Source organism: Balearica regulorum, chromosome 2 (assembly GCF_011004875.1).
Source record: "Balearica regulorum gibbericeps isolate bBalReg1 chromosome 2, bBalReg1.pri, whole genome shotgun sequence".
Classification (NCBI taxonomy): Eukaryota; Metazoa; Chordata; class Aves; order Gruiformes; family Gruidae; genus Balearica; species Balearica regulorum.
Window position 1 is genome coordinate 119,236,720 of NC_046185.1, and position 25,447 is coordinate 119,262,166.

At 37.4% G+C, this 25,447-nt stretch overlaps 2 protein-coding genes across 4 annotated transcripts in view; one reads left to right on the plus strand and one right to left on the minus strand.

Moving 5' to 3' along the window:
• TRAK1 (trafficking kinesin protein 1) overlaps nt 1-25,447 on the minus strand; it is a 440,848-nt gene that overhangs the window by 184,252 nt on the left and 231,149 nt on the right. The window lies entirely within an intron of this gene.
• The window catches only part of ULK4 (unc-51 like kinase 4), a 257,733-nt gene that overhangs the window by 38,743 nt on the left and 193,543 nt on the right, over nt 1-25,447 (plus strand). For all 3 annotated transcript variants that reach the window (XM_075745569.1, XM_075745571.1, XM_075745570.1), the window contains 2 exons: nt 8,699-8,806; nt 14,407-14,490. In XM_075745569.1, coding sequence (XP_075601684.1) covers nt 8,699-8,806; nt 14,407-14,490 — 192 coding nt within the window. The remainder of the gene's footprint in view (nt 1-8,698; nt 8,807-14,406; nt 14,491-25,447) is intronic.

Consider the following 25,447-nt stretch of genomic DNA (forward strand, 5'->3'; position numbering starts at 1 on the left):
TCTGTGAGCTCCCATTTCCTGCACTTGTATAGTATTTGATTACTTGTGTTGCATGGAGAGAGGGAAGTCACAGGACAAATGTTAGACTGTATGCTCTCTAGAGAAAAGGAGGACATTATCTGATTATGGTAAATGTAGACTTGTGTTTGAGAGACCATAAGCATTTATGAACACTGAGTGTCCTCTATAATGTGTGGTAATTATTTAATTTTCAATGCCTTTTGCCATAGTACCTCCATACAGTTCTATTAGTCTTTGGATTCTAGTAATTTAATTGTGTTTCCCTTGTTATGAGCCTACTTACAGTTACTAAAATTAACCTTTAATGGACAAATATACTATATTAAGATAATCAATATAAAAATTCATGCAACTCATTCTTTTTAACAAATATTTAACAATTTTATTGCAAGTCAATCACTGATCTTATAGCTCAGATACCTTAAGACAGATCTTCTCCCTTGTTCAATAAACCAGGTGTTGTTTTTTTTTAATGAAAACTTGAATTTATTACAATGTGGGCTAGCTTGTTAGCAGTTTTTGTGAGTGCACAGGAAAGGAAATAACTTCTTAGTTTGAATTTTGTTGACTCAGTTTTACCACTTTTTCATTCAAATATGAGAAAAGAGTAGGAATTGGAATATTAGAACAACATCCTCTCCTTATCACTTCTAAATAAAAATACTAACTAGGTCTGCTAGTCCTAAAATCTTGAAGGAGAGTGACAAGTAGTAATTTCTGTTCACCAACATAGTGTTCTTTGGTTTCATTTTCATTAATTTTAAACCTTAAATTCTTAATTTTAATGAACAACCAAAAAAACCACAGAAGATGGATAATCTACCCAGTATATTTAATGTTAATGACAGTTTTTAAAATTCAATTGAGTAGTAAGGCAGCCAGTCAGATCTTAGTACAAGTGAGTAAAGAAATAATTTACGAGATAGAAAGTTTAATTCACGATTTTATTTACTAGAACATAGGATTCTAAGAATTTTAGGACTGTATTTAGATAGTGTCTCATCAAAATTTACCAATTTATTAACCATGCTTTGGGAAAATAAATATTACAGGTGCAAAACAAGATTAGCATTGATGTTAAATCAGGGTTTTGTGCTGGTTGAGATACATCATTAAAACTGATAACTTTGAACAGCCTGCCTTGGTTCTGTATAGCAGACGTACAATTTGATTTGTATTTTCTTCATCAAGTCCTGCCTGCAAACAAACAAGCAATCTTAACTTAGGTATCATGATGATTTAATGTCCCTAGCTAGTCTGATGGGACTATTGCCTGCAGCTTGTGTTATCACACGGCTCATCAATTTTGTATAGTCTAAATGCTATTGTTCATCCTTAGTCTAAAGAGGGAAAGTTGAGGGGTGTTAACTGAATATGGATAATGTCTGTTAATGCGACAGTGCTGAGGTACTTCTAGTGGTATTGATTCCACAGTGAAAGTAGTTCTCAAAATACGTATTTCATCACAAAAGCAACAGTAATTCTGTATAGCTAGAGAAAGCAATAAATTAATAAAGGAGAAAATCAGGATCCTCAGGGCAGCAAGGAGAGCACTCAGCAAGCTCACTACCCTGGCCTTCAGTAGAGCAGACTTTGGCCTCTTCAGGGATCTGCTTGGTAGAATACCATGGGCCAAAGCCCTGGAAGGAAGAGGGGCCTAAGACAGCTGGCTAATATTCAAGGGTCACCTCCTCCAAGCTCAGGAGCGATGTATCCCAACAAAGAGGAAGTCAAGCAAATGCACCAAGAGGCCCCTGTGGATGAACAAGGAGCTCCTGGGCAAAGTCAAACAAAAAAAGGAAGCCTACAGAGGGTGGAAGCAAGGGCAGGTAACCTGGGAAGAATACAGAGAAACTGTCCGAGCAGCCAGGAATCAGGTTAGGAAAGCCAAAGCCCTGATAGATGTTAGTCTGGCCAGGGATGTCAAGGACAAGAAGAAAAACTTCTATAGGTATGTCAGTGACAAGAGGGAAAATGTGGGTCCCCTCCAGAATGAAATGGGTGAACTGGTTACCCGGGATATGGAGAAGGCTGAGGTACTCAACGACTTCTTTGCCTCAGTCTTCACTCGCAAATCCTTGAGCTACGCTGCCCAGGTTGCAGAAGGCAGGGACTGGGAGAATGCAGAACTGCCCACTGTAGGAGAAGATCAGGTTCGAGAATATCTAAGGAACCTGAAGGTGCACAAGTCCATGGGACCTGATGAGTTGCATCTGCGGGTCTGGAGGGAACTGGCAGATTGAGGGAAGTGGCCAGGCCACTCGCCATCATATTTGAGAAGTCCTGGCAGTCTGGCGAAGTTCCTGCTGACTGGAAGAGGGGGAACGTAACCCCCATTTTTAAGAACGGTACAAAGGAAGACCCAGGGAACTACAGGCCAGTCAGTCTCATCTCCTTGCCTGGCAAGATTATGGAGCAGACCCTCCTGGAGACTATGCTCAGGCACATGGAAAACAAGGAGGTGATTGGTGACAGCCAACACAGCTTCACTAAGGGCAAATCGTGCCTGACAAACTTGGTGGCCTTCTATGATGGGGTTACAGCGTCTGTGGATAAGGGAAGGGCAGCTGATGTCATCTACCTGGACTTGTGCAAGGCATTTGACACTGTCCCACATGACATCCTTGTGTCTAAATTGGAGAGACATGGGTTCGATGGATGGACCACTCGGTGGATAAGGAATTGGCTGGATGGTCACACTCAAAGAGTTGTGGTCAATGGCTCAATGTCCAAGTGGAGAACAGTGACAAGTGGTGTTCCTCAGGGGTTGGTACTGGGACCGGCACTGTTCAACATCTTTGTCGGTGACATGGACAGTTGGATCGAGTGCACCCTCAGCAAGTTTGCCAACGGCACCAAGCTGTGTGGTGTGGTTGACATGCTGGAGGGAAGGGATGCCATCCAGAGGGCAGGCTTGACAGGCTGGAGAGGTGGGCCCGTGCGAACTGCATGAAGTTCAACAAGGCCAAGCGCAAGGTCCTGCACGTGGGTCGGCCCAATCCCAAGCACGACTCTAGGCTGGGCGAGGAATGGATTGAAAGCAGCCCCGAGGAGAAGGACTTGGGGGTATTGATTGATGAGAAGCTCAACATGAGATGGCCGTGTGCGCTTGCAGCCCAGAAAGCCAACCGTGTCCTGGGCTGCATCAAAAGAGGCGTGACCAGCAGGTCGAGGGAGGTGATCCTGCCCCTCTACTCCGCTCTTGTGAGACCCCACCTGGAGTACTGTGTGCAGCTCTGGGGGCCCCAGTACAGGAGAGACATTGAGCTGTTGGAGCTCAGAGGAGGGCCACGAAGCTGATCAGAGGGCTGGAGCACCTCTCCTATGAGGACAGGCTGAGAGAGTTGGGATTGTTCAGCCTGGAGAAAAGGTGGCTCCAGGGAGATCTAATTGCGGCTTACCAGTACCTGAAGGGGCCTACAGGAAAGATGGTGAGGGACTGTTTATCAGGGAGTGTGGTGACAGGACAAGGGGTAATGGGTTGAAGCTGAAGGAGGGTCGATTTAGATTAGATGTTAGAAAGAAATGTTTGACTGTTAGAGTGGTGAGGCACTGGAACAGGTTGCCCAGAGAGGTTGTGGATGCCCCCTCCCTGGAAGTGTTTAAGGCCAGGTTAGATGAGGCTTTGGGCAACGTGGACCACTAGACCGGTAGAGGGTGTCCCTGCCCACAGCAAGGGGGTTGGAACTAGATGATCTTTGAGGTCCCTTCCAATCCAAACCATTCTATGATTCTATGAAAATGCTGTCATTATGTGTTCTTCATTTAGTGTGGAATTGCACTTGAACCAACTTGACTACTGCTTTCTCAAGATGATATATTAGAAGCTTTAAAACCTACTGATACCTTTATTTCTTCACTTAAATATGAAAGTGAAGTTTTCTCTGGAATGGCAGGCTGTTTAAAGTTCCTGAATAACATCTGAAGAGATGTTCTGAAAGCAGTTAAAGAAAAAAATTAATTAACGTAGCATCACATTAAAAAAGGGGAGAAGGTCAAAGTTTGTTTAGTCTTTTGGCTCTGATTTGAAGACTACATTTCCAGTTTTTATATGATTTCTCTGTACAATATTGGAGTTATGAAGCTGTTAAGGTCACAAGGTGAGGGAAAATCAAGGGAAGTTGAGGATAAAAACTCTCTAGTGCTCTGAGGAAGAAAAAATGCTGTACTGCCAAAAATATCTGTAAACTGTATAAAAAAGGAAAGTAGCACATTTTATAACTTTTAGGACTGGAAATGATTGTTTCCTGGGATGATTCTTAACTCCTGATTTTTTTTTTTTTTTAACTACTTCATTCACCTTTCAGTTCTCTATATGCTTTTGTGAATGTCTGTGATGGGATTTTCACAGAATATTTTCTTGCAAAGTCTGCTAAAATGAGACTAATTTTCACAGATTATTTTCTTTGAGCTTTTCAGACCTTTGTGTCAATATCTTGCCTCTTTTTATATAGATGCAAATCCCAGTAAGGTTGGAGACTGCAGTCTAGCCTTTACCTGCAAAAATATTATGACTTGCAAAAACATGAATTGCATTTAATATTAGCAAAGGATCTAGGAGACAAGAATATTTGTTTACTGAACAACTGATTTTATGCATTATGAATTTGTCATTGTAAAAAAAATTTAAACCTTGTAACAAAAGTAGTTCAGAATCCAGCAACATCTATGAGTAGTTTTCTGGTAAAGATTTCTAGAAGATGATGTCTTGCAGTAAAGAAGATGCTGATAAGTATTGAGGCAGTGTCTTATATCAGGATAATACGAGGATATTCTGATATTCTGAACTGCAAGTCACGGATAATAATCTTGAAAAAACAGAAGATTAATTATGTACTTTTTTACTGGTTCTCTCCTAGAAAATAACAGAATTTTTGTCACCTGTTTTAAATGCCTCTCAGTTAAAATACTTATTAAGTTGTACTGGTTTGCTATGTGTTTTTTCTTTGTGGATAAAAACTTAAATTATGGGGTTTTTATTGGTGGATATGTAGTATACATGTATTTCATCAAGAATTTAATAATGTAGTAAATATTTTTATTGGGGTGTATGCATTATAACAAATTTGCTCTCTGCTTTGCACTGATCAGCAGCCAATGTATGTATTCTGGCGCTTCCATGCATTGCTTTATATGGAATGGGATTTATGTTCAAAATCATGATTTTCTTTAGCTCTCTGAAAAAAACCTCAGAGTAGCGCTTTCTTTTTCTATGCTTAATGATTAGATGGGACTGTGTTTTGCTAGGCCTCTTGAGGTACTGGACAGAGAGAGCATGTTTTAAAAGTAGAGAGCCAGGACTATTTCAGATAACCTTTGCCTCTGGCCAAAAACTTCTCATGATTTATGAGAAAACCACAATGTTGCTGTTGTGGTTTGTTTGGTGTTGGTGGTTATTGCCTGTTTTGGGTTTTAATTATTTTTTTCCTGTGCTACCCAAGGTAAAGAGCGTGTGTCTTTGTGTTACTTCCTTCAGTTACCACACATCTCTTCAAAGGCATATTGCATTAAATCTCTTTCAGAGGAAGGACTGTAGATTGTTTTGCTCTCCCCTTTGTGAGTAAGTACTGAAGTGGCTTTGGCCCAGAGTTTTCAAACAGAAGAAACTAAAATTCCTTGGGACCTTTACTGTGAATTGTACATATGGATGACAGTATCACCTTTCTGTGGCTCTAGATGAAACTCCTAACTGTATATACCTCCCTTAGTCTCCTCCTGCATCCCTGTTGTCTTTTCATCTATGCCTGTTTCCTCAACTTCAAGCTTCTCATTTCCAAGCTCTTCCTGCTCCTACATTTGTAACACACAAGATACACTACTTCCTTGGTTATGTCCGGAAAACGTGAGTATCTCTATTGTTTGCTTCTGAGCTGCATCAGTTCTTTGCCTAGCTAGTAGCTACAGAACCAGAAGAAACTTTGGAAGGAAGATCTGCTGATGTAGCTACAATGCAGGTATATGAATGTGGCTATATTTTGTCATCCGTCATTATGCTGGTTCTTTTCTTCCACTTCAGAAAAACGTGCAATGTGGCATTATAGTCAGCAATAGCATGTGTTCCTTCTCTGTGGCTTCATATTCAAGCCAGGCTATAGTCTTTCTCCACAACTCCATCCCTCTCACATAATCTCCCGTGTTTGAAGTGTGTTGCTTAAGAATGCAAAGGAGTTCAAGAACAAATAATAGCAAATAAATCACAGATTAACTGCCACAATTTAACTAGATTTTGTGGAAAAATCAAGCAGTTCAGGTCACCGAGTGAGGTGATTGCAGATTTTAAATGTACTATCTAACCTATTTCTGCTGTACACTGAGCTGTATTTCAACTGTGTTGAAAACCAGTTATCTGAGTCATCTCCCATGGTTCATGTGAAAGGCTCTGTCTACTGTAAGCACTTTTTTCTGTTTAGGGAAATGTTCTTAAAAGAGACGAAACCTTGAAGCTTGAAAGTATTAGGGTGGTAGGACTCAGTCAGCTGAAGTGAACTGAGCGGTTCCTTGAGTGTGCAATGAAGCTGATGCTCAAGAGAGTTAGACTTGGATCCTCCACAGAAGGAGAAAGGAGCCCACACTGGCGGGCCCATAATCAGAACTGAAAAATTCATATCTCTTTGAATTAATTTGAGACCAATCTGCAAGAATGGCTCTCAGGTTCTCCATTTAAACCCTATGCAAAGTCTGAAAATATCTTGGGAAACTCACTGCACAAAGTGGGTTTCCCAGAACTGCTGCTGTTTAGACTCCTTGTGCCTGGGTTGAAGTGCTGCTTGTTTGAATTCAAATAGGACTGTAAGTGTTGAGTTCCTTGACATGAGTGATAGAAGTCTGCTCTGTGTGCTCTGCATACAGGTAACGCTTGTTCAGTTGGGAAAAAACACCAGAGGTATTTTTGTTCAGCTCATTAACTCTTCCCTATTGTTTAACCATGTTAAAAGTAGTTTTAAGCTAGAAGAGAGCAACAAAAGTCTATTACAGTGATCTAGTACTTATTTCATTATGATTTGATCTATTAGATGATCTTTGTTGTATAAACATCTGTGCTTCTTATGAGATATTTGTAGCATCAATATCTAAGACCTGGACTCAATGATTTTGGGATAGGACTGTAACAGAGTTAGTCCTACTTCAAAATATTTTTTAAAAAGTCCATTGTTCTCTACTAAAGCATAAAATAAACATGAAATGTCTCAATGATACTGCTGATAATGTTTTTGCTGTTGAAAAGGGAGGAATTCAAAAGCAGAAGAATGAAATAAAATTCATGCTCCACTTGTTATACTAAAGGAGATCATAATATGATGGTTTCTATTGCCTTGTTTTCTGTATAATAGTGAAACATGCAATAAGTATTGTTATTTATTCAAACTTCTATTTTTTTCTTGTTTCTGTAGGCTAAGATACTTTACAGCAATGCTTTCTCTGTTTAATAAAAAAATAGTGCAAGCTACATCACACTTCACATTTAAAGTACTAATTAAAAAGTTGATTGTTTCCAAGGTTTAAAATAGAACAGTATGTGCAATATTACTGTTTGTTTAAAGTACATTAAAATAACTTCAGATCTTTCTTAGTGTATTATACAAACTATTAGAAAACACTGACTTCACTGTTTACAGAGCTTATTTGCTGTATCTCCTAAGTACTTTAAAAGTATTAGAAGTAAATCCTTCCCAATAATCAAAGTAACTACTTAAGGGACATAGGAAGTATGTTAAATCCATATTTGCTGAACTTATCTTTCTACTCTTCCAAGGCATGAATGTTTTGGAGCAGGGGAGACATGTAGATCCATCTTTCCTAAATTAAAGAAACAACTAGCTTCTACACTGCTGTATGCTTGGTACATATTGGAGCACATTTGGATTTGGGGGAGCACACCCCAGCCAGAAGATGGCATGCTTTTCAATTTAACATGCGGTAGCTAAATGATCCTTGGTTTCTTGAATAAGTCCATCATTAAATGTTAGGTTGAAATCTGTTCCATATGTGTATGGGAAAGTGATTTCTTACTAGGTCATCTGCACAGGATGAATCAGAATTTTTCCTCCACCCCCTCAATATAAATGCTATACTTTTACATATATATATACACACACACACATATAAAAATATATATATAAACACACATATATATATATGCACTTTGAAAACAGAAACTCTTGAGGTACAGAAAACTAAAATGATACATCCAGTTCTCACGTAGTGAGTCACCAGTAAACTCAGAGATCAGGAGACAAAACTTTAAGAATTCCTATCTCCTGATTTATTATCTACACAAAAGACAGCATTGTTTATTTTTGTTGTTTGTTCTTTCTGGTAACCTGATGAGGAGGAGAACTTTTAGATCTTCTGATAGAAACATAGGAACAGCAAGTAGACTTTTTTTTCCTGACATCTACTTCTGTTGTCCTGAGGGAAAGAGAAGAAGGGATAGCTGACAGTTTGTCACCTAAGCTATTTCCTTACTGCATTTTTCTCCATGCTACATATATAATGTTTTGTCATTATTATTTTTTCTTGTCTTTCCATGCTTACTAAGTCCTTTGCAAATGGCTCTTTAGTATAAGTGAAGAGCATATCAGTAAGATGGCATTTTAGATAAAGCTTGTTACCTTTAACAGTACATTTTGCTCGAGAAAAGATTATACATGTTCTATGATTTATTTTTTTCTTTTAGGCAATTATACTTTTAACTGAACTTATTAGAGAGAACTTCAGAAATAGCAAATTGAAACAATGCCTTTTACCAGCACTCGGGGAGCTGCTTTACCTCATAGCCAGCGAGGTAAGACTGTTGAGTGTTCCTTACAAATTTAACAAACGTGAAAAAAAATTCCCACAGAAAAGTAGACAAAAAAAGCAAATTACTTTGTCATTTGTATCCTCAACAATTTCTTGCCCTTGTATGTTCTGTGATTCTTTTTCTACTTTAAGAAACATGTTACTCCAATCATGTACTTCATCTGAGAAAAATTAAATTGCATTTTTCAAGTATAGAGTTTTAACTTCATAAAACAATTTCATCAATCACCATAATGACTGCTGGCCTCCAAGTGGCAGATCTAACTGTTAGAACATATTAGTTAGAGGCTTTGATTAAACAGAATGTATCAGTACAGCCTATGATATCAATAAATTAATATATCTAGTCCATATTAGGTCTTACCCTAGCACAGTTGGACTCACAATGCTATAGAAAAGGAAGTGGAATGATCCCGATTAATTTCAAGTGGAATTACAGTGATTCCTGACTAGAACTGATTTAAACTTTCAGTCTAGAAATGGTAGATTCATGTTAAAAATAAACAGAGGTTATTTGTAGAAAAGAAATACTATAATAGTAGGAATTTAAGATAACAGCTCCTCTAAACACTCACCTTTCTTTTCCATTATTCAAAGAGTAAAATACTTTCTTTACTTACTAGAAATGAAGGTGACTTCAAGCAGAAAAAGCCTATCCCTAGCTTCTCCGAAGTCTTTGTATTATTTGCATCATCTTATCGCTCTGAATGCTGTCACGTTAGTTATTAGTCTGTGAGTTCACTTGATAAAGGAATGAAAATACCAAATGGATCTGTATTTTGGTTTACCGTAGTTATGGCTTTGTGCTGAACTTTCATGGTTTATTGTCTTCATCCTCTAGCTCCTTTGCGTGTTCCACAAGAGGAAATGGTTGCCTTGGTTTTTGTAGGTTAGCAAGCATCATACTTTTCTAGTTAGACAATTGCCAAAATATCTGTCAAACACAGTCACAGAACTTGTTCTAATGCTGAGAAATAATATTATGGAAAATACCTGCACAGTCACAGTTTATTTTTATATGGTTTAATACTTTTCCTTGAGGGAAAAAATTTGTACTTCGCATCATCAGACAGATTGCAAACTATATAATTTTTAACCACTAATAAAACTAATTAAATTTAAAACTCCAACATAAAAATTATATTTGGCAAGAATATTTTGCACAGCTTGATTTTACTTTGAAATTAAACTTTAGTGATTTAAACAAATCTGTTTACAGGGCTGTATAACAGCAAAATGATTTGCACTGACCCTAATAGATTATTTTTTTTTCTTCTGAAAATGTGAACTGACAAATTTTGAGTTTATATGTATTTATGAACTTCACAATATTTGAAGCGTGAGAGCTTGTCATTTAAATACAACTCTCAGGAAGATCTATAGAAATGGGTTGCATTGCTTAGAGTTATAACTAAGAAATTATTAGAGAATAGGAAGAAATATTTGGAACTACTCTGCACACATGTACTCATAGAATCATAGAACAGAATCATAGAATTTTAAGGTTGGAAAAGAACTCTAAGATCATCAAGTCCAACCATCAACCCACCACCACCATGTCTACTAAACCGTGTCCCAAAGTGCTATGTCTACATGTTTTTTGAACACCTCCAGGGATGGTGACTCTACCACCTCTCTGGGCAGCCTGTTCCAATGCCTGACCACTCTTTTGGTGAAGAAATCTTTCCTAATATCAAATCTAAATCTCCCCTGATGCAACTTGAGGCCATTTCCTCTTGTCCTGTTGCTTGTTACTTAGGAGAAGAGACCAACACTCATCTCACTACAACCTCCTTTAAGGTTGTTGTAGAGAGCAATAAGGTCTCCCCTCAGCCTCCTCTTCTCCAGGCTAAACCACCACAGTTCCCTCAGCCACTCTTCATAAGACTAGTTCTCTAAACCCTTCATCAGCTTTGTTGCCCTTCTTTGGACACCCTCCAGCACCTCAACGTCCTTCTTGGACTGAGGGGCCCAAAACTGAACACAGTGCTCGAGGTGTGGCCTAACTAGAGCTGAATAAAGGGGCACAATCACTTCCCTGCTCTTGCTGGCCACACTATTCCTGATACAAGCCAGGATGCTGTTGGCCTTCTTGGCCACTTGGGCACACTGCTGCCTCATATTCAGCTGGTTGTCAACCAGCAGCCCCAGGTCCTTTTCTGCCAGGCAGCTTTCCAGCCACTCTTCTCCAAGCCTGTAGCGTTGCATGGGGTTGTTATGACCGAAGTGCAGGACCTGGCACTTGGCCTTGTTAAACCTCATACAGTTGCCCTCGGCCCATCAATCCAGCCTGTCCAGTTCCCTCTGCAGAGCCTTCCTACCCTCAAGCAGATCAACACTCCCACCCAATTTGGTGTCATCTCCAAACTTACTGAGGGTACATTCAATCCCCTTGTCCAGATCATTAATAAAGATACTAAGCAAGACTGGCCCCAAAACTGAACCCTGGGGAACACTGCTTGTGAACGGCCGCCAACTGGATTTAACTCCGTTCACAACAACTCTCTGGGCTCGGCCTTCCAGCCAGCTTTTTACACAGCGAAGAGTGCACCTGTCTAAGCCATGAGCTGCCAGCTTCTCTAGGAGAATGCTGTGGGAGACAGTATCAAAGGCTTTACTAAAGTCCAGGTAGATAACATCCACAGCCTTTCCCTCATGCACTAGGCGGGTCACCTGGTCATAGGAGGAGTGCCTCAAGGCACTGTGTCTTGGTAAAACTTCAAAAATATCAGTGTGATTTGTATGCTTGGAGACACTAACTTTTTTTTTTTTTTTTTTTTTTTTTTTAAGAAAAGCCCATTTTAAAGCTTTTTATTTCTCTATACTCTCAGAATACTGTAGTGTTGTAGGCATTTTGTTGCTCATTAAACTACAGAACAGTAATATTGAATGACCTTGCCAAGATCATGCACCAAGTCAACGGCAGTATAATAAGCTGAAACAACAATGTCTATTCCCAATTTATATCTTTAAACAGCAAAGCTTTATGCCTTGACTAATTTAAGAAAAAAATCATAACTGCATCTGATTCATTAGGAACTGTACACAAAATATTTTTGTTTTTCTTTTTTCCCTTATTTTCTTCCATTTTGCTGTTCAGCCTGCTTGATTGTTTAATCAAGCTGCTAAATATTTATCATTTAAACTGTAATTTTTTGGGGACATGGCTGATTTTATTTATTTATTCCCTCTGGGGTTTGTTAAGTGTTTCTTGGTCCAACCACAATATTAACATTAAATAATGACAAAGATTATTTCTTTTTCATATGAACATTTGATAAATCATAAATTATCAAACATTTAAAATCAAGTTCAGCTATCTAAGTGCAGCATGATTCATTTGGTTAAATACAGGATCACTATTTGCCCTTCTGCGGCTTAGAAATACTGGGAAAAAGTCCAAGTAATCATAATGGTCCTCTGCAATCCTGAACTCTGATATTATGTGCGTACTTGCGTATGAGGTCTCATAAGTAAGATCTTGCGCTCCATCTCTGCATTTTTCTTCCAAACAGAAGCCAAGAGCAATGCACAAGTAGCATGAGCAGACCCCAGGGAGGATGTTCTGTTACTCTTAAGTGAATTGCCTTGAGGGAAAACTTTCAAGTTCAATGTAATATTTCTTTTCATTTCATGCTGTTTGTGTTATTAGGGTGCAGAACTAAAGTTTAATCAAAATCAACATGAGCTGTGAGCAAAAAGTAGGAAGATGCCCCGATGTTTGGTGGTATATTTAAATGTATTAGATGTCAAATTGTGTAGGTATGCTTAGGTAATTAAGAATGGTGCTAAGTTTCATACAACTTTTGCCATTTTTTTCGATTATTTCTAACTAGAGATTAAACCTTGCAGAGAGTAATTACTCAGTCTGAAGAATGAAAGAACTATTAATGTTTCAGGACTGCACCATTTCTTAAGGCTTTTTATTTTGTGATACATTTAATATGTATGGTTACAGAAAAACTTGACAGAATTTCTGATAAAATTAGATGAATAAAATGAGAAACAGACCCATGCCAGTTCCAGCATAGGCTGTTATTTTAACTCTGTCTTGACTCCTAGTCTTGTCCTGCCCTTTCCAAGTGGAGAAGATTCCACTTTTGACTGTTAGAAAGTCACCTACCATCCTTCTTTGAACCTTGGGCTGTATTTTCTTAAACTTACACAATAAGCATTGGAAGGCAAACTGTGATTAAATGTCAACATGGAGGTGGAATGCAGTAGAGCTGATGCCTCTGTCAGATGTCAAACCACTTTTATTATTATTGTCTGTAAATTACTTCCAAGGAAAATTGTTCCATACCTCCTAATACAAAGTTAGCAGAAATAAAGCTTAAAAAAATGGGAGATTTAACAAACTCATTTTCTCTATTAATATATGTTGCAAATAAAGTCTTGATTTATTTTCAATAAAGAAGGAAAATGAATTTTAGTAGGTAATTCAGTAATAGTCTTCCCTGCTATGTGTCATGCTTTAATTAAATGCCTGACATTATCACATCATGTACGTTGAATTAGTGTAGCCCACTGAGAAATCAAGAAATTCAGAAAATATAGTTTTTGTGCATCATTAACTCCCACCTTTCCCATCTGATGCTTTTTATTGTAAACAGTTAATTAGAATGCTAAAAATAATTTACTAATCAATAGAGTTCAAGAAACTTATAATTTCTGAAGGAATTGTGGCTTGTCATCCTTTGTCTACTTATTGAGACAAGCTACACATTGATTTCATGGCATATCATCTTCATACCATCTAATGCCTATTGTTTCTCACTTTCTTTCCCAAAAGAGGCGCTTTTTTTTTTCCCTACTTGCTAATATCTCTGTATTACTAGCCTAGATATGGAGGTTGTTTTAGTTAAATCTTAATGATATCCAAGCGTCCTCTTTTAAACATGAAGTTTTACAGTAGGCTACTAGGCTGGGGAGGAAGAGGGGGAAGTGGAGTTTGATAACTTCTAATGGAAGAATCAAACCCCTGATTCAACTAGCAGTGAATTAGCCTAATAGGGTGATTTCAAGGAAATATACATAAAGATCTTGGAACAGTGTTCATATGTACTGAAGGCTATTCCATACAGTAATTTTTATTAAATACTTTATATCTCCCTATATGACTTTGAATATTTTCTTTTTTCAAAGTAAGTTTACTTTTTTTAGTGGCCAGACAAAAGTAATTTTGTTTGTTTGGTATAATTAAATCACATTTAAAGAGAAGCATTGCTACTTTTAATAATCACTTGTCTCTTTCTGAGATAACCAAAATGATTAAGAGGAATGCAAGAATATCTTTGTGTGTGTGTGACTTAGAAAGAATCGATGAAACCCATAAATATTAGGACAAATCCTGTTATGGATTTTGGAGACTATTTAAATAAGCTAATAAAATATCAATTTCTGTTTTGCAGATGAAATAACATTAAATAGTAATACTGCCCTGAAATTTAATATATTTTCTAGCAAACGTTAATTTGAAAATGTGTATAATATGAACCTTATTAAGACTATGTTACCCATTTTTGTGAGTAAGATTATTATGATTTTTTGATTTAATCATTTGTGCTGTTGGCTTCATTTCAGGAGGAAAAAAGGGAGCACCCCAGAGAATGCTGGGTTGTTCCCTCGGCTGCTTACACTGTGCTAATGAGGTGTCTTCGGGAAGGGGTAAGGCTCTTTCATTGTCCTCAGCAGAATTTCTCCACTGTAATAACCCTTTAGGCATTGTGTGAGGATTGTAGCCTGCAGCACTGCAGTACCTTGTCAACCAAGTATCGCTCTTGAATTTAAATAATCTGATAAGACCAAGACCCAAGCAGGAGATTAATGCAAAAATACAGTGTTGTTCTCTGTACATTCAACACTTATGCATTGCTGCTTGTTTTTTGGAACTAGGATAGTAAATATAAATTACTGTTAATAAATGTGGAATTTATTAATGCTATGGCTTTCTTTTGAGAAATGTTCTGACAGTTTGTACTGTCCTCTTGCATTTTGGTTTTCGTCCAGTGTATTTTTGGGCAAGATTTACTTTCTGTTTTGAAGTGACTGATGTACAGTTTTTGAAAACTGCATTGTTATCCTGCTGGGTTGTTACCTACTTTTTTGAGGCAAAAAGTAGTAATTAGTTTTATTGTTGTACGTGTGCTATACTATATTCTTCATTTTTCTTGGTGATGACTTAGCTGAGTTAGAAGAGGGGAAGAAAAACATGCATATAGTTCCAATTTGTAAAATGAAAAAGAATTGAGTAAAGGGTTGGCATTTACTGTTTATATGAGACCACTTGACTTTATTTTTGCCCAAGGCAAAGCTTGAGGCAGAAAACATGTCAGAGGTTGCTGGAGGGGAGAAAGCAAGAGAAATACCTTTTTTCTTCGTCTTTTGAGATCTTTATTGCCTATAGATTGTAATTAATAGAGGAAGAGTCTAGATGCATTTTAACATCCTCAAAACATCAGGTGATCTAGAACACACAACTGTGTGTGTAGTGTGGACTATTTCCAGCTCATAAATTAGAGTAAGATGTCATTGTAAGGCACATTAGTAAGAAGCTATTTAATTATAAATATAGTAATGGAAGACTTGCTATTTCTGAATATTCAGTGTAGAGAAACTAAATCAAGACATCCATAAGACACTAATTTATTCCTATAGAATAAAATCACTTCTTAGTCCTGAAACATGTCACAATTTTCTTAATACTTTATCTTGAGATATTTTTCTTGAAACAAATAATACAAAATAGAAATATATTTCCCATGCAATAGTTTGAATTAAATTTAATTAAGTGTAAATTTAAAGTTAAGCCTAGGCTAACCAAGTACAGCTGTGCATTTCTACACTTTCTGTTTGTGAAGATGCTCGATGTCCATAATGGAGTTTATATATTTGTGCTTGTTTGTGTGATTGCAGTGCAAATGTGCTAATATAAATTGCTCTGTCTCAGTTGTAGCAGCCTCAACTTTGCAGAACAGCACCATTTGAAGAATAAAAAATATCCATGATTATATAAAGTACTTCACAACATATGGAAATGGAGAGAGAAACTTACCACCCACTATTACTAACTTATACAATTTCTTTTAGTACTTTTTTCTTCCAATTTTGTAGCAATCCTCTTCTTATCATCTATAATTTTATCAGCCACCCATCTTGGAAAATGATGTTGCAGCATGTAAAACTAGATAGTTAAAATCATATTGTTGTTAGACATCTGTTTGTAAGAGATTGTTTTGTGGGGGTTTTGGGTTGTTGGGTTTTTTTAGGGAAAGAATAATCAGATATAAAACAAATTTTTGTGCCAGATGTTTCAGGTGCAGGGGTGGAGGAGGAATGAACAAAGATGGAAAAAAAGAGAGAAAGATTTTAAAGTATTCAATTCAGTTTATGGTGTCCCATTCGCATATTTGTTTCAAAACATGTAAGAGTAGAACTACTGAAGGAGATGCATCCAGGATGATAGTATACCGGTCTCTTCAGTCTATCAAATTTAGTGAAAAAGTACATCTCTCAATCTTTAGCAGCGAAAGTTACACAAAAAAATGTGCCTAATGAATTTATGAAAATATCTGTCATCAAACTGACTTAAAATATAACCAAATGTCTTAGAGATTTTTTTTAAACATGTTTGAAGCTATAAGACTGTAGAATACTTTAGGATGGAGTGCACCTCTGGAAGTCATCTAATCCAACCTCCTGCTCAAAGCAGGTCTAAATAGATCAGATTGCTTAGGCACATGTTTATTTGACTCTTGAATGTCTCTAAGAATGGCAGTCTCACAACCTTGTGGCAATGCCTGGACCACCCTCGTAGAAAAGTTTTACCTTTTACGTGATTGGCGTTTCCCATCTTAACAACTTGTGGCTTTTGCCTCTTGTTCTATGGCCATGCATCTCTGAGAACATCTGTCTCCTCTTTATCCCTTGATCAGGTGGTTGTAGACAACAATAAGATCTCCCCTGAACCTTCTTTTCTCAAAGGTTGAACAGCTATCTTGGCCTTTCCTTATATGTCATGCTCCAGCCCTCTGACCAACCTGATTCCTTTCTATGATGGGGACATGACTGATGCTGTGGACAAGGGGAGGGCAGGGGATGTTGTATGCCTTGACTTTATGAAGGCCTTTGACACACTCTCCCATACCCTTATCACCGAATTGGTGAGATACGGACTGGATAAATGGAAGATAAGGTGGGCAGGAAAATTGGCTCAGGTGATCAGTGATGCAAAGTCCAGCTGACAGCCAATAACTAGCAGTGTACCTCAGAGATCAATACTGTTTAATGTCTTCAGTAATGATTAGAGTGGCCAGCTGGTCTGTATTCTCCAGTTGGATAATACCAAATTGGTGGGGGGAGGAACATCAATATGCTGGATGTCAGGGCTGCTAGTCAGAAGGACGAGGACAGACTGGAGAAATGGCATGATGGGAACCTCATGAAGTTCAACAAAAGTGGGAGCAAGGGCTTGCTTCTGGGATGTAATAACCCCCTGCAACAGTGCAAGCTCCCTAGGAAGCAGCTTTGCAGAAAGGGACTTGGGCATACCAATGAAAAGTTGAACGAGAGCCAGCAGTGTGCCTCAAGAGCGAAGAAGAGCTACAGCAACACAGACTGTATTAGCGACAGAGTAGCCAGCAGGTTCAGGGAGGTGATTCTTTTCCTGGGCTCCCCAGTACAAGAAGGATGTTGACATTCAAGAGTGAGTCCAGCAGAGTGCTACCAAGATGATAACTGGAAAAAAAATCCCTAAAGTTCAGAATTTATTCTTAATTTATTGCCATGTATGTTAAAGAGCATGTTAAACATTTTCTAGTCATGTTCATACAGTCTTTTTCACAGAGAATAATGCACAACCTGTGGTCTCATGTAAAGAAAATCCAGATCAAGTGCCTTCTGTCTTTTTGTTTGTAAGGGGAAGCAAATCATAAGAAAAATTTAGTTTGGACCTTTGGAGGTTATGTGGTCCAGCCTTCTGTCAAAACATTGCAACTTCTGGTTGTATTCAATATCAAAGTTATATTAGGTTGCTCGGGGCTTTATCTATTTAAACTTTAAGTAACTCCAAGGATGGTTATTCTGCAAACTCTGTGCCTGTTTCAGTGTGAGACTGCTATCACTGTGAAGAATAGTTTTCCTTACATCTAATCGGGATTTCCCTTGCTACCTTTCATTGGTACCTCCAGGAAGAGTCTTGCACCATCTTCTCTATAATGACCTGTGAGGTGTTGGAAAATACCATTTATATCCTTAGCTGTCTTGTCTTTGGACTGGACAAACTTAGCTCTCAGCCTGTCCCTAATCATGTGCTTCTGGCCCTCAGTCATCTTGGTGGCCCTCCTCTGGACTAATCGCCGTATGTCAAACTCCACCTTACAATGGGGAACTAAACTGGGACGCAGTAGGCAAGATAGTCTCACATTTCAGAATACAGGTGAAAAAAATGCCTTCCTCAGGCTTCAGGCTGCACTGGTATGTAATGCAGCCAGTATGCAGTTAACCTTTGTTGCCACAAGAGAACACTGCTGATTCATGTTCAACCTGTTCTTCTGTTGAGTCTCCAGATCCTTCTCTGCCCCACTGCTTTGTGGGAGTTATTCCATCCTGGGTGTAAGACTTTGCGTTTCACTGTTACGACTTTCAGGAGATTTATCTTCCCATTTCTCCAGCTTAAAATCCCTCTGCTTGCTGGCCTAACCTTCCATTGATTCAACCACATGCTCCAAGCTTGTATCATCTGTGAACATGCTATAATTTAACAGTATTGGCCTCAGTGTTGATCCCTGATAGCCCCAACTGCCACAGCTGAACTTCGTACTGCTGATCACAACCCCTTGAGTCTGGTGGTCCAACTAGCTTTTTATGTACCTTGTAGTTCACTTAAGTCCAGGCCTTTGCTATTTGGTTAGATGTAGGAAACCATCTGGAGAGCCTTGTTAAAGCTGAAGTAAGTTAAACCCATTGGTCTCTGTTAGTCCGCTGAGCCAGTCATCTCGTAATTGAAGCTTGTCACATTGGTCAGGTGGGTTTTGCTCTTGATAGATGTGCTCTGTTACTCGTCTTCTTCCCCTTCATGTACCTGCAAATAGCTTCCAAGAGAATTTACTCTGTAATTTTTTCAGGGACAGAGTTAGGGATTCTTCTTGCCCCTTTGGAATATGGGCCTGCCCTTTGTTCCGCCCCCCCTGCACTCCCCCAGTCAACAGGAATATCTCCTGATCACCACGAACGTTTGAAGATGTGTGCTCCCTCACAACAATGTTGACTGACTTCTTCAGCACTTTTGGTTGCATCCTCTGGTTCAGTGGACTTATGCATGTCCAGTTTGCTTAAGTGTCCCCGCCTCTGTCTTCCTGTCCTGTAGGTATACTTCACTCCCCCAGATTTTGCTATTTGGCACATGTGCATGGAAGGCCTGAGAGCAGTGACGATTGAGGCAGAGAAGACACTGACCTCCTGAGCCTTTTCTATGTCCTTTGGCCCTGCCTCATTCAGCAGTGCATTCAATTTTCCTTAGTATTGCTTTTGTTACTGATGTACTAATAGAAACCCTTCTTGTTGCTTTTCAAACCTCTCCGGTTTCCAAATCAGTGCTCTTTTCTGCTAACCTATAAAACACTGGCTCTAATGTGGAGTTTGTTTTTTTGTGGTTTGGGGGTTTTTTGTTTGTTATTGTGGGGTTTTGTTTTTGTTTTTTAAAATGAGTCAACTTTGTGTTGCTCTGGTAGTAGGCACAGAGCTACTTTATCTGGACAGTGAGTGGCTCACAATGTTTAGTGGCTGACATGCAGATACGGTAGGGGAGTACGTGAATGACACTTCCTCCCCCCCATCCTGCTGCAAAATAGGAGATAATAGAAATAGTTAAAATGAATGATCTAGAATTTTTGAAGGTCTGACTTGAAATTAAAATTAAGTTCTATGTAAATTTTATTGCTTGCACTAGTAAAGCACCGGACATGAAAATCCTGAAAATATCGCCTACATTTGCCTTTGCTGTGCTTAATGTTCTTTGACTGTTGCTTAAGTTCTTAGCTGCTGTATTTCTTTATTTTACATTTTTAGCCTGTCATCTGCTATTTATTCAATAAATTTCTCTGATCTAACAATTTATTACATGTAAGTAATCTTTGCATTCTTACATTAGTAATTAAGAAATCATAATTAAATTTAATTAAATCATAAATTTGTTTTAATTCTAAGCTTATTTAATTAAATTTGTGTCAGTATGTTTTCTGGAATTAATATTTGTATAGGTCTCAGTATTTATGAAAATGGCAAACTTACTTTTTGTAATAAATTCTATATTACCGCTGTCTTAAGTATATGCATTATAAATACTTGCAGTTTTTATTGACACTTAAGAAGCTTTATTTGATGTATTTAATAAGAATTCAAGAAAATAAAGCCAATTTATGTCATGCAATACTGTAGTTTATATAGCTTTGAGTTTTGTAAATTTGCTGTTTTTCAGTTTCATTATGTACTACTCTGAAGTGTGCTTGGATCTCTGGAGTTTTATAAGATTGTCATTATCAGAGCAGAATTGCCCTCTGAAACAGAACAGTAGAGCAGGAAGGAGTTCTAAATGTGCATTTGTCCCTTTTATTTGCCTGTAAAGGAACAAAATGTTCAGAAAATGCAGGCAGTGCTGTTCCCACATACCTTCTATGCATGAAAAATGTAACAGTGATGAAAGTGTATGTATAGGTGAAAGGAGTTTTAGGACAGTGGAGCAGAAGATCAGGAAGGTCTTTTGTCTGTAGGGGATCACAAGTTCAGATTTTCTGCACTTCAGTGTTGTTAACTTGAGATAGAGATTGATTTTTAACTCTGGCAAAGAACAGGCATGTCCAATGATGTATCAAAATATGGAAGTTAGTACACTCATAAATAAGTAAATGATTTGACATGTTTAGTAGTGGTATAATGTTGCAGTCTGTCAGAACCCATGTAGTAAATATTCCAATATTTACTTACTAATCCAACAACTGTTTCCAACAGTGACACAAAATGCCTGTTCCAGGCATCTGCATTTGTGTCTAAGTTCAACTCTAGGTGTCCTGGTTCTGGCAAGGACAGAGTTAATTTCACAAGGAGCCAGGACAGGTGAGCCAAGCTGGCGGGGGGGGGGGGGGGGGGGGGGGGCTATTCCATACCATGTGACATCATGCTCACCATAAAAGGGGGGCTAGTTGGGCAGCGGAGGGGGGTGGCACGGTTTCGCGTGGTTCCGGGACGGGCTGGGTGTCCGGTCAGTCATTGGATCGGTAAATTGTTCTCTTTTATTACCCATTGTTACTATCTGTTATCAGCACTGTTGTTGATTGTTTCCCCTCTCCCTTGCTGTCCCAGTAACCTGCCCTTATCCCAACCCTCGAGGCTTTGCGTTGTTTTTCCGTTCTCCTCCCCATCCTGCTGGGGGTCGGGTGAGCGAGCGGCGCGTGGCGCTCAGCTGGGGCTGGGGCTGAACCACGTCACTAGGATAGCAGGGTCCTGATTTCTACAGCTAAAGTGCGTAGTTCTTACTGTTCCTGTGTATGCAGTCATGAAAGATACTTTCTGTTTCAGAAGGGATATTCTTATTTAATATTAAGTACCTAATGCTAATATGGCTCCTCTTTCCCTTTCATCCATTTTACATAGTTTATTCAAAACTCCTTTGCTAAAGTTGATTCTGCATATTTATTTTTTTTTCCTTTTCATTATCACATTTAAGGTTCAACCTAATCTTAACTAAGTGAAATCTCAGCTTTAATTTCTGCTTTACATTTGCGCCTCTTTGCACTTATGTACCAGTCAATCCTCCCACCTTTCTGCTTCCACCGTTTTTTCCCTTATGTTTACCCCTCCCTTCCTTCAGATCCTCCTTTTAAACATTTTTTCTATAGTCAACTTGGAACTAATAATCTTTCCCGTATCCCAACTACTTTTTGATGTCTCTCATAATTTTTCTTGTGTGATTTGGTCTGGACTATGCTGCTTTGATGAGGTCCTTCATGAAACTGGACAACGGAGTCAGAAAATGTGTGCAAGCCTCCTTTTCAGTCTTCCTGTGTGGAAGCAGAGGAATCATTGAAAAAGCTTTCAGCTGCTTTGTATCTGTCCATTTCTGCTTAGAAATGGCATGTAAATATAAGGTACACAATTATATACAATTTTAGTAAAAACTGCATAAAACCTGGAGAAAAAAATATAGGCAATATACTTGCATGGATAAATTAATATATATACCTATTGCTAATTAGCTGTATATGGCTTTTAGAATGTGCATAATCTTATTTTAAAGCATGACACCTGGAGACTGTATTTGAATCAGAACTAGTGAATGAGGTTACAATGGATAGGTTTTTTTTCTCTTGGATGTGCAAGGTACTATGTAAGCAAGATTTTTAATAAATATGAGCTTGCCAGTAAGCTATATATTACACATCTCCCTCTTTCATATGGACTTCTTCCTTTATGAGGGAGCAAGATATAAGTCTGAGGATTTGGGTTCTGAATTGATGCGGTATTTTAATAATAAAAGCTAACTTTAACAAATAATTGCCAATATGTACTATAAGGCAGTATGTTTTATAATGCATATTCTTAGCCTGAGCAATTCCTTTACAATGAATTTGGAGGAGAGGAGAATAAAATCATAACTATTTCTCAGAAAGTATAGGACAGCCTATAGTATAAAAGTGATAGTCTGAATCATATATGTTTCTCTTTTATTTCTTCTTTAGGTATCAGTTTTCTAGTTTACTGACAGAATTGCCTATAGTATAAAAGTGATAGTCTGAATCATACACATTACCACTTCAATTTCTTCTTTAGACATTGGTTTTTTAGTTTACTGACAGAATTGCCTATGGTATAAAAGTAATGGTCTGAATCATCACTTTAATTTCTTCTTTAGATATCAATTCTCTAGTTTACTGACAGATTTTTTTAAATTTTTTTTTCCACAAAAGGTATTTAATTTTTTTATTTCTACATGTTCCTTCTTCTCTGTGAAGGCTTTATATTGCAAATTGTTGCCGAATTAAGATTTAATTCTTATAATAATGAATGCTTAGGATGTGCAGCTTTACTCCGTTAATTTATGTGTGTAGTTTCTTCTTATTCTGTCTTTTTAGATTAAAGGAAGAAGTGTATGGAAGTTGATTTAGAATAATGGTGGAATACAGAGTTACTTCCTGAATCTTTCAGCTTTTCTAATGTTTCTCTATCAGTATTATGCTTTTATTCAGGTGTATGTAGCTATACACAGTATAATATAAAAGGTCATAAAATATTTTATCTTAACCTTTAAATAAAATTATGTTATTTCTAGGTAGCATTTTGGTTAGCGTAGTGACTGATATTCAGTGCCTCCAAAACTTCTAGTGCACTGTTATGTTTTTAACAATTAATAAAAATATCAAGTAGATTCAGTTATTTAAAAAAATGAAGGTAGATTCTTTGATGACTTTGATTTGGTTTGTTTGGGGTTTTTTTCATAATTGGAATAGAAAGACTTGATTAAAGGAAGTTCTCTTTTAGCAGTTTACATCTACTTATCCTTTTGGTATTTACTTTCTCACTCAGGGCTCGTTATCGCTAAGCATCCATGACTTTAACTGGAAACAAATATATCTGCAAGTGTTCAATGTGACTGAAAATTAGGATCTTTATCTTTAATTGCATTTGATAAAACTAGTTGAAATCTAAACCAAGTGAAAGTAGAATATGTGCTTCTTTTTGATACAATTCTATTCATAGATTTAGATTTGATTCGGTTCATGATATGCACAGAGGTTAGCTGTTAAATGGAACTGCTTTACTCATATCTTGAAGATCCATTTCAATTCACTAACATAGCTTCTGTCATGGTAACATGACAGGATGACTCCTTTAGTTAAGAGGCCAAATATTAGTTTAGGTCAGGCTTCCATTCCAGAGAGCTAATTAAGCAGAAGATGGTCCAAGTCTTGTTGCTTAGACGGTGCTCAGAAACAGATCCCAGAGGAGCTGAGATGGACAATCTCAGGTGGCAGCAAATGGAATTACTGTGACAGCCTCATTGAGTTTTTAGAGCACTGTGACAATACATGATCTTTTTCTAACTAAAGTACCAGCACTATCTGGTGCAGGGCATAACTCATCTCAGTGGTGGCTGAAAGGAAAACAAAGCACATCTGCAGGACCAAATTTTGTGAAGAAAAGCTGTAATTGCATGTGGAAATTTATTAACACTCATAATAACTATTATCCACTGTGTAATGCTTTGATTATAATTTATTAATTGGATTATAGTACATTTATTAAATGTTTCTGCCTGCTTAAAGTAGCACTGGAGTCCCAATTGGCATTCCTAGTAATCACTTCATATATAAGAGATTTAACTTGACTGTTAATTCAATTATGGATTCAATTTTAAATGCATATAGTCAATTTGATAAATTCATGTGTTTTTACCTTAACTGTGCCAAAAAAAAAATTGGCATTCCCAATTGGCATTCCTAGTAATCACTTCATATATAAGAGATTTAACTTGACTATTAATTCAATTATGGATTCAATTTTAAATGCATATAGTCAATTTGATAAATTCATGTGTTTTTACCTTAACTGTGCCAAAAAAAAAAAAGGACTGAAATTCAGAAGTATAATTCACAGAAAAAGATTAAAAATTAATGTTAGTTATAAAAAGTTCTGAGAAACTTAATTTTGGTAAAGATGCATGTGTATTTAGGTTTTTAATAGATCAAAATGATACAATATATTGCAGTAATAAAAACTGTAAAAACAGAAAAGCCTAAATCCTCTTTGGTTTCATAACTGTAAATCAGAAGGAAGACCACAGAAATCAGCAGAGTTTTATAAAAAGAGTGTAACTGGTTTAGATGGGAATTGGCTTTGGTATTTAAGTATTTTGAGTAGAGCTGCAGTTGTTTGGGGGAACAGGAAGGATTAGCATGAAAATTATGAATACAGCTTTTTTTTTTTTTTTTTCTAACAGCATTGTACTAGAGTTTCCAAATACTTCTACATCAGTGTCTCTATTTTAGAATACCTAAGTCAGTAGAAGGAAGAGTGGATTTTGAATATATTTTTAATGAAGTATAAGATCTCCCCTTCTGGAAGACTTTTGTACTGCTTTCTGAAAGGTTTCATTATCATTGCTCACAGTTGTTGGTGGTTCTGATTGTGAAGATAAATGTCAGAAATCCAAAGGTTAGTAGGATAATGTGGAGATTAGTTTAAGAAAGAAATCAATTAGATATTATGATGAATTATTTGTGAAGCCAGGCTATGAGGTAGACTTGACAAATTAAATCAGTTGTCCTTCTAATATTAAAATTCATTCTTGCTGAACTCAAGAATGCCATTTAAGACATTGTTGAAATACTTCATTTATTCATAGTTAAAGATTGAGATAAAGTGAGGCAATGCACAGCCAAAAACCACCAGCAATGAGTCTTCCAGTTCTGTTAAGGTAAAGACTCTGCTTTTAAGTGAAAGCAGAATAAAAAAAAAAAAAAAAGTATTAGAGAAACGAGGTGAGGGGGAGAAGACAGAGAAAATAGAGACTCTGCTTTTAAGTAATCTGTATAAAATCAAACTTCCATTGGAGTCAGTAACAGTTTTCTTG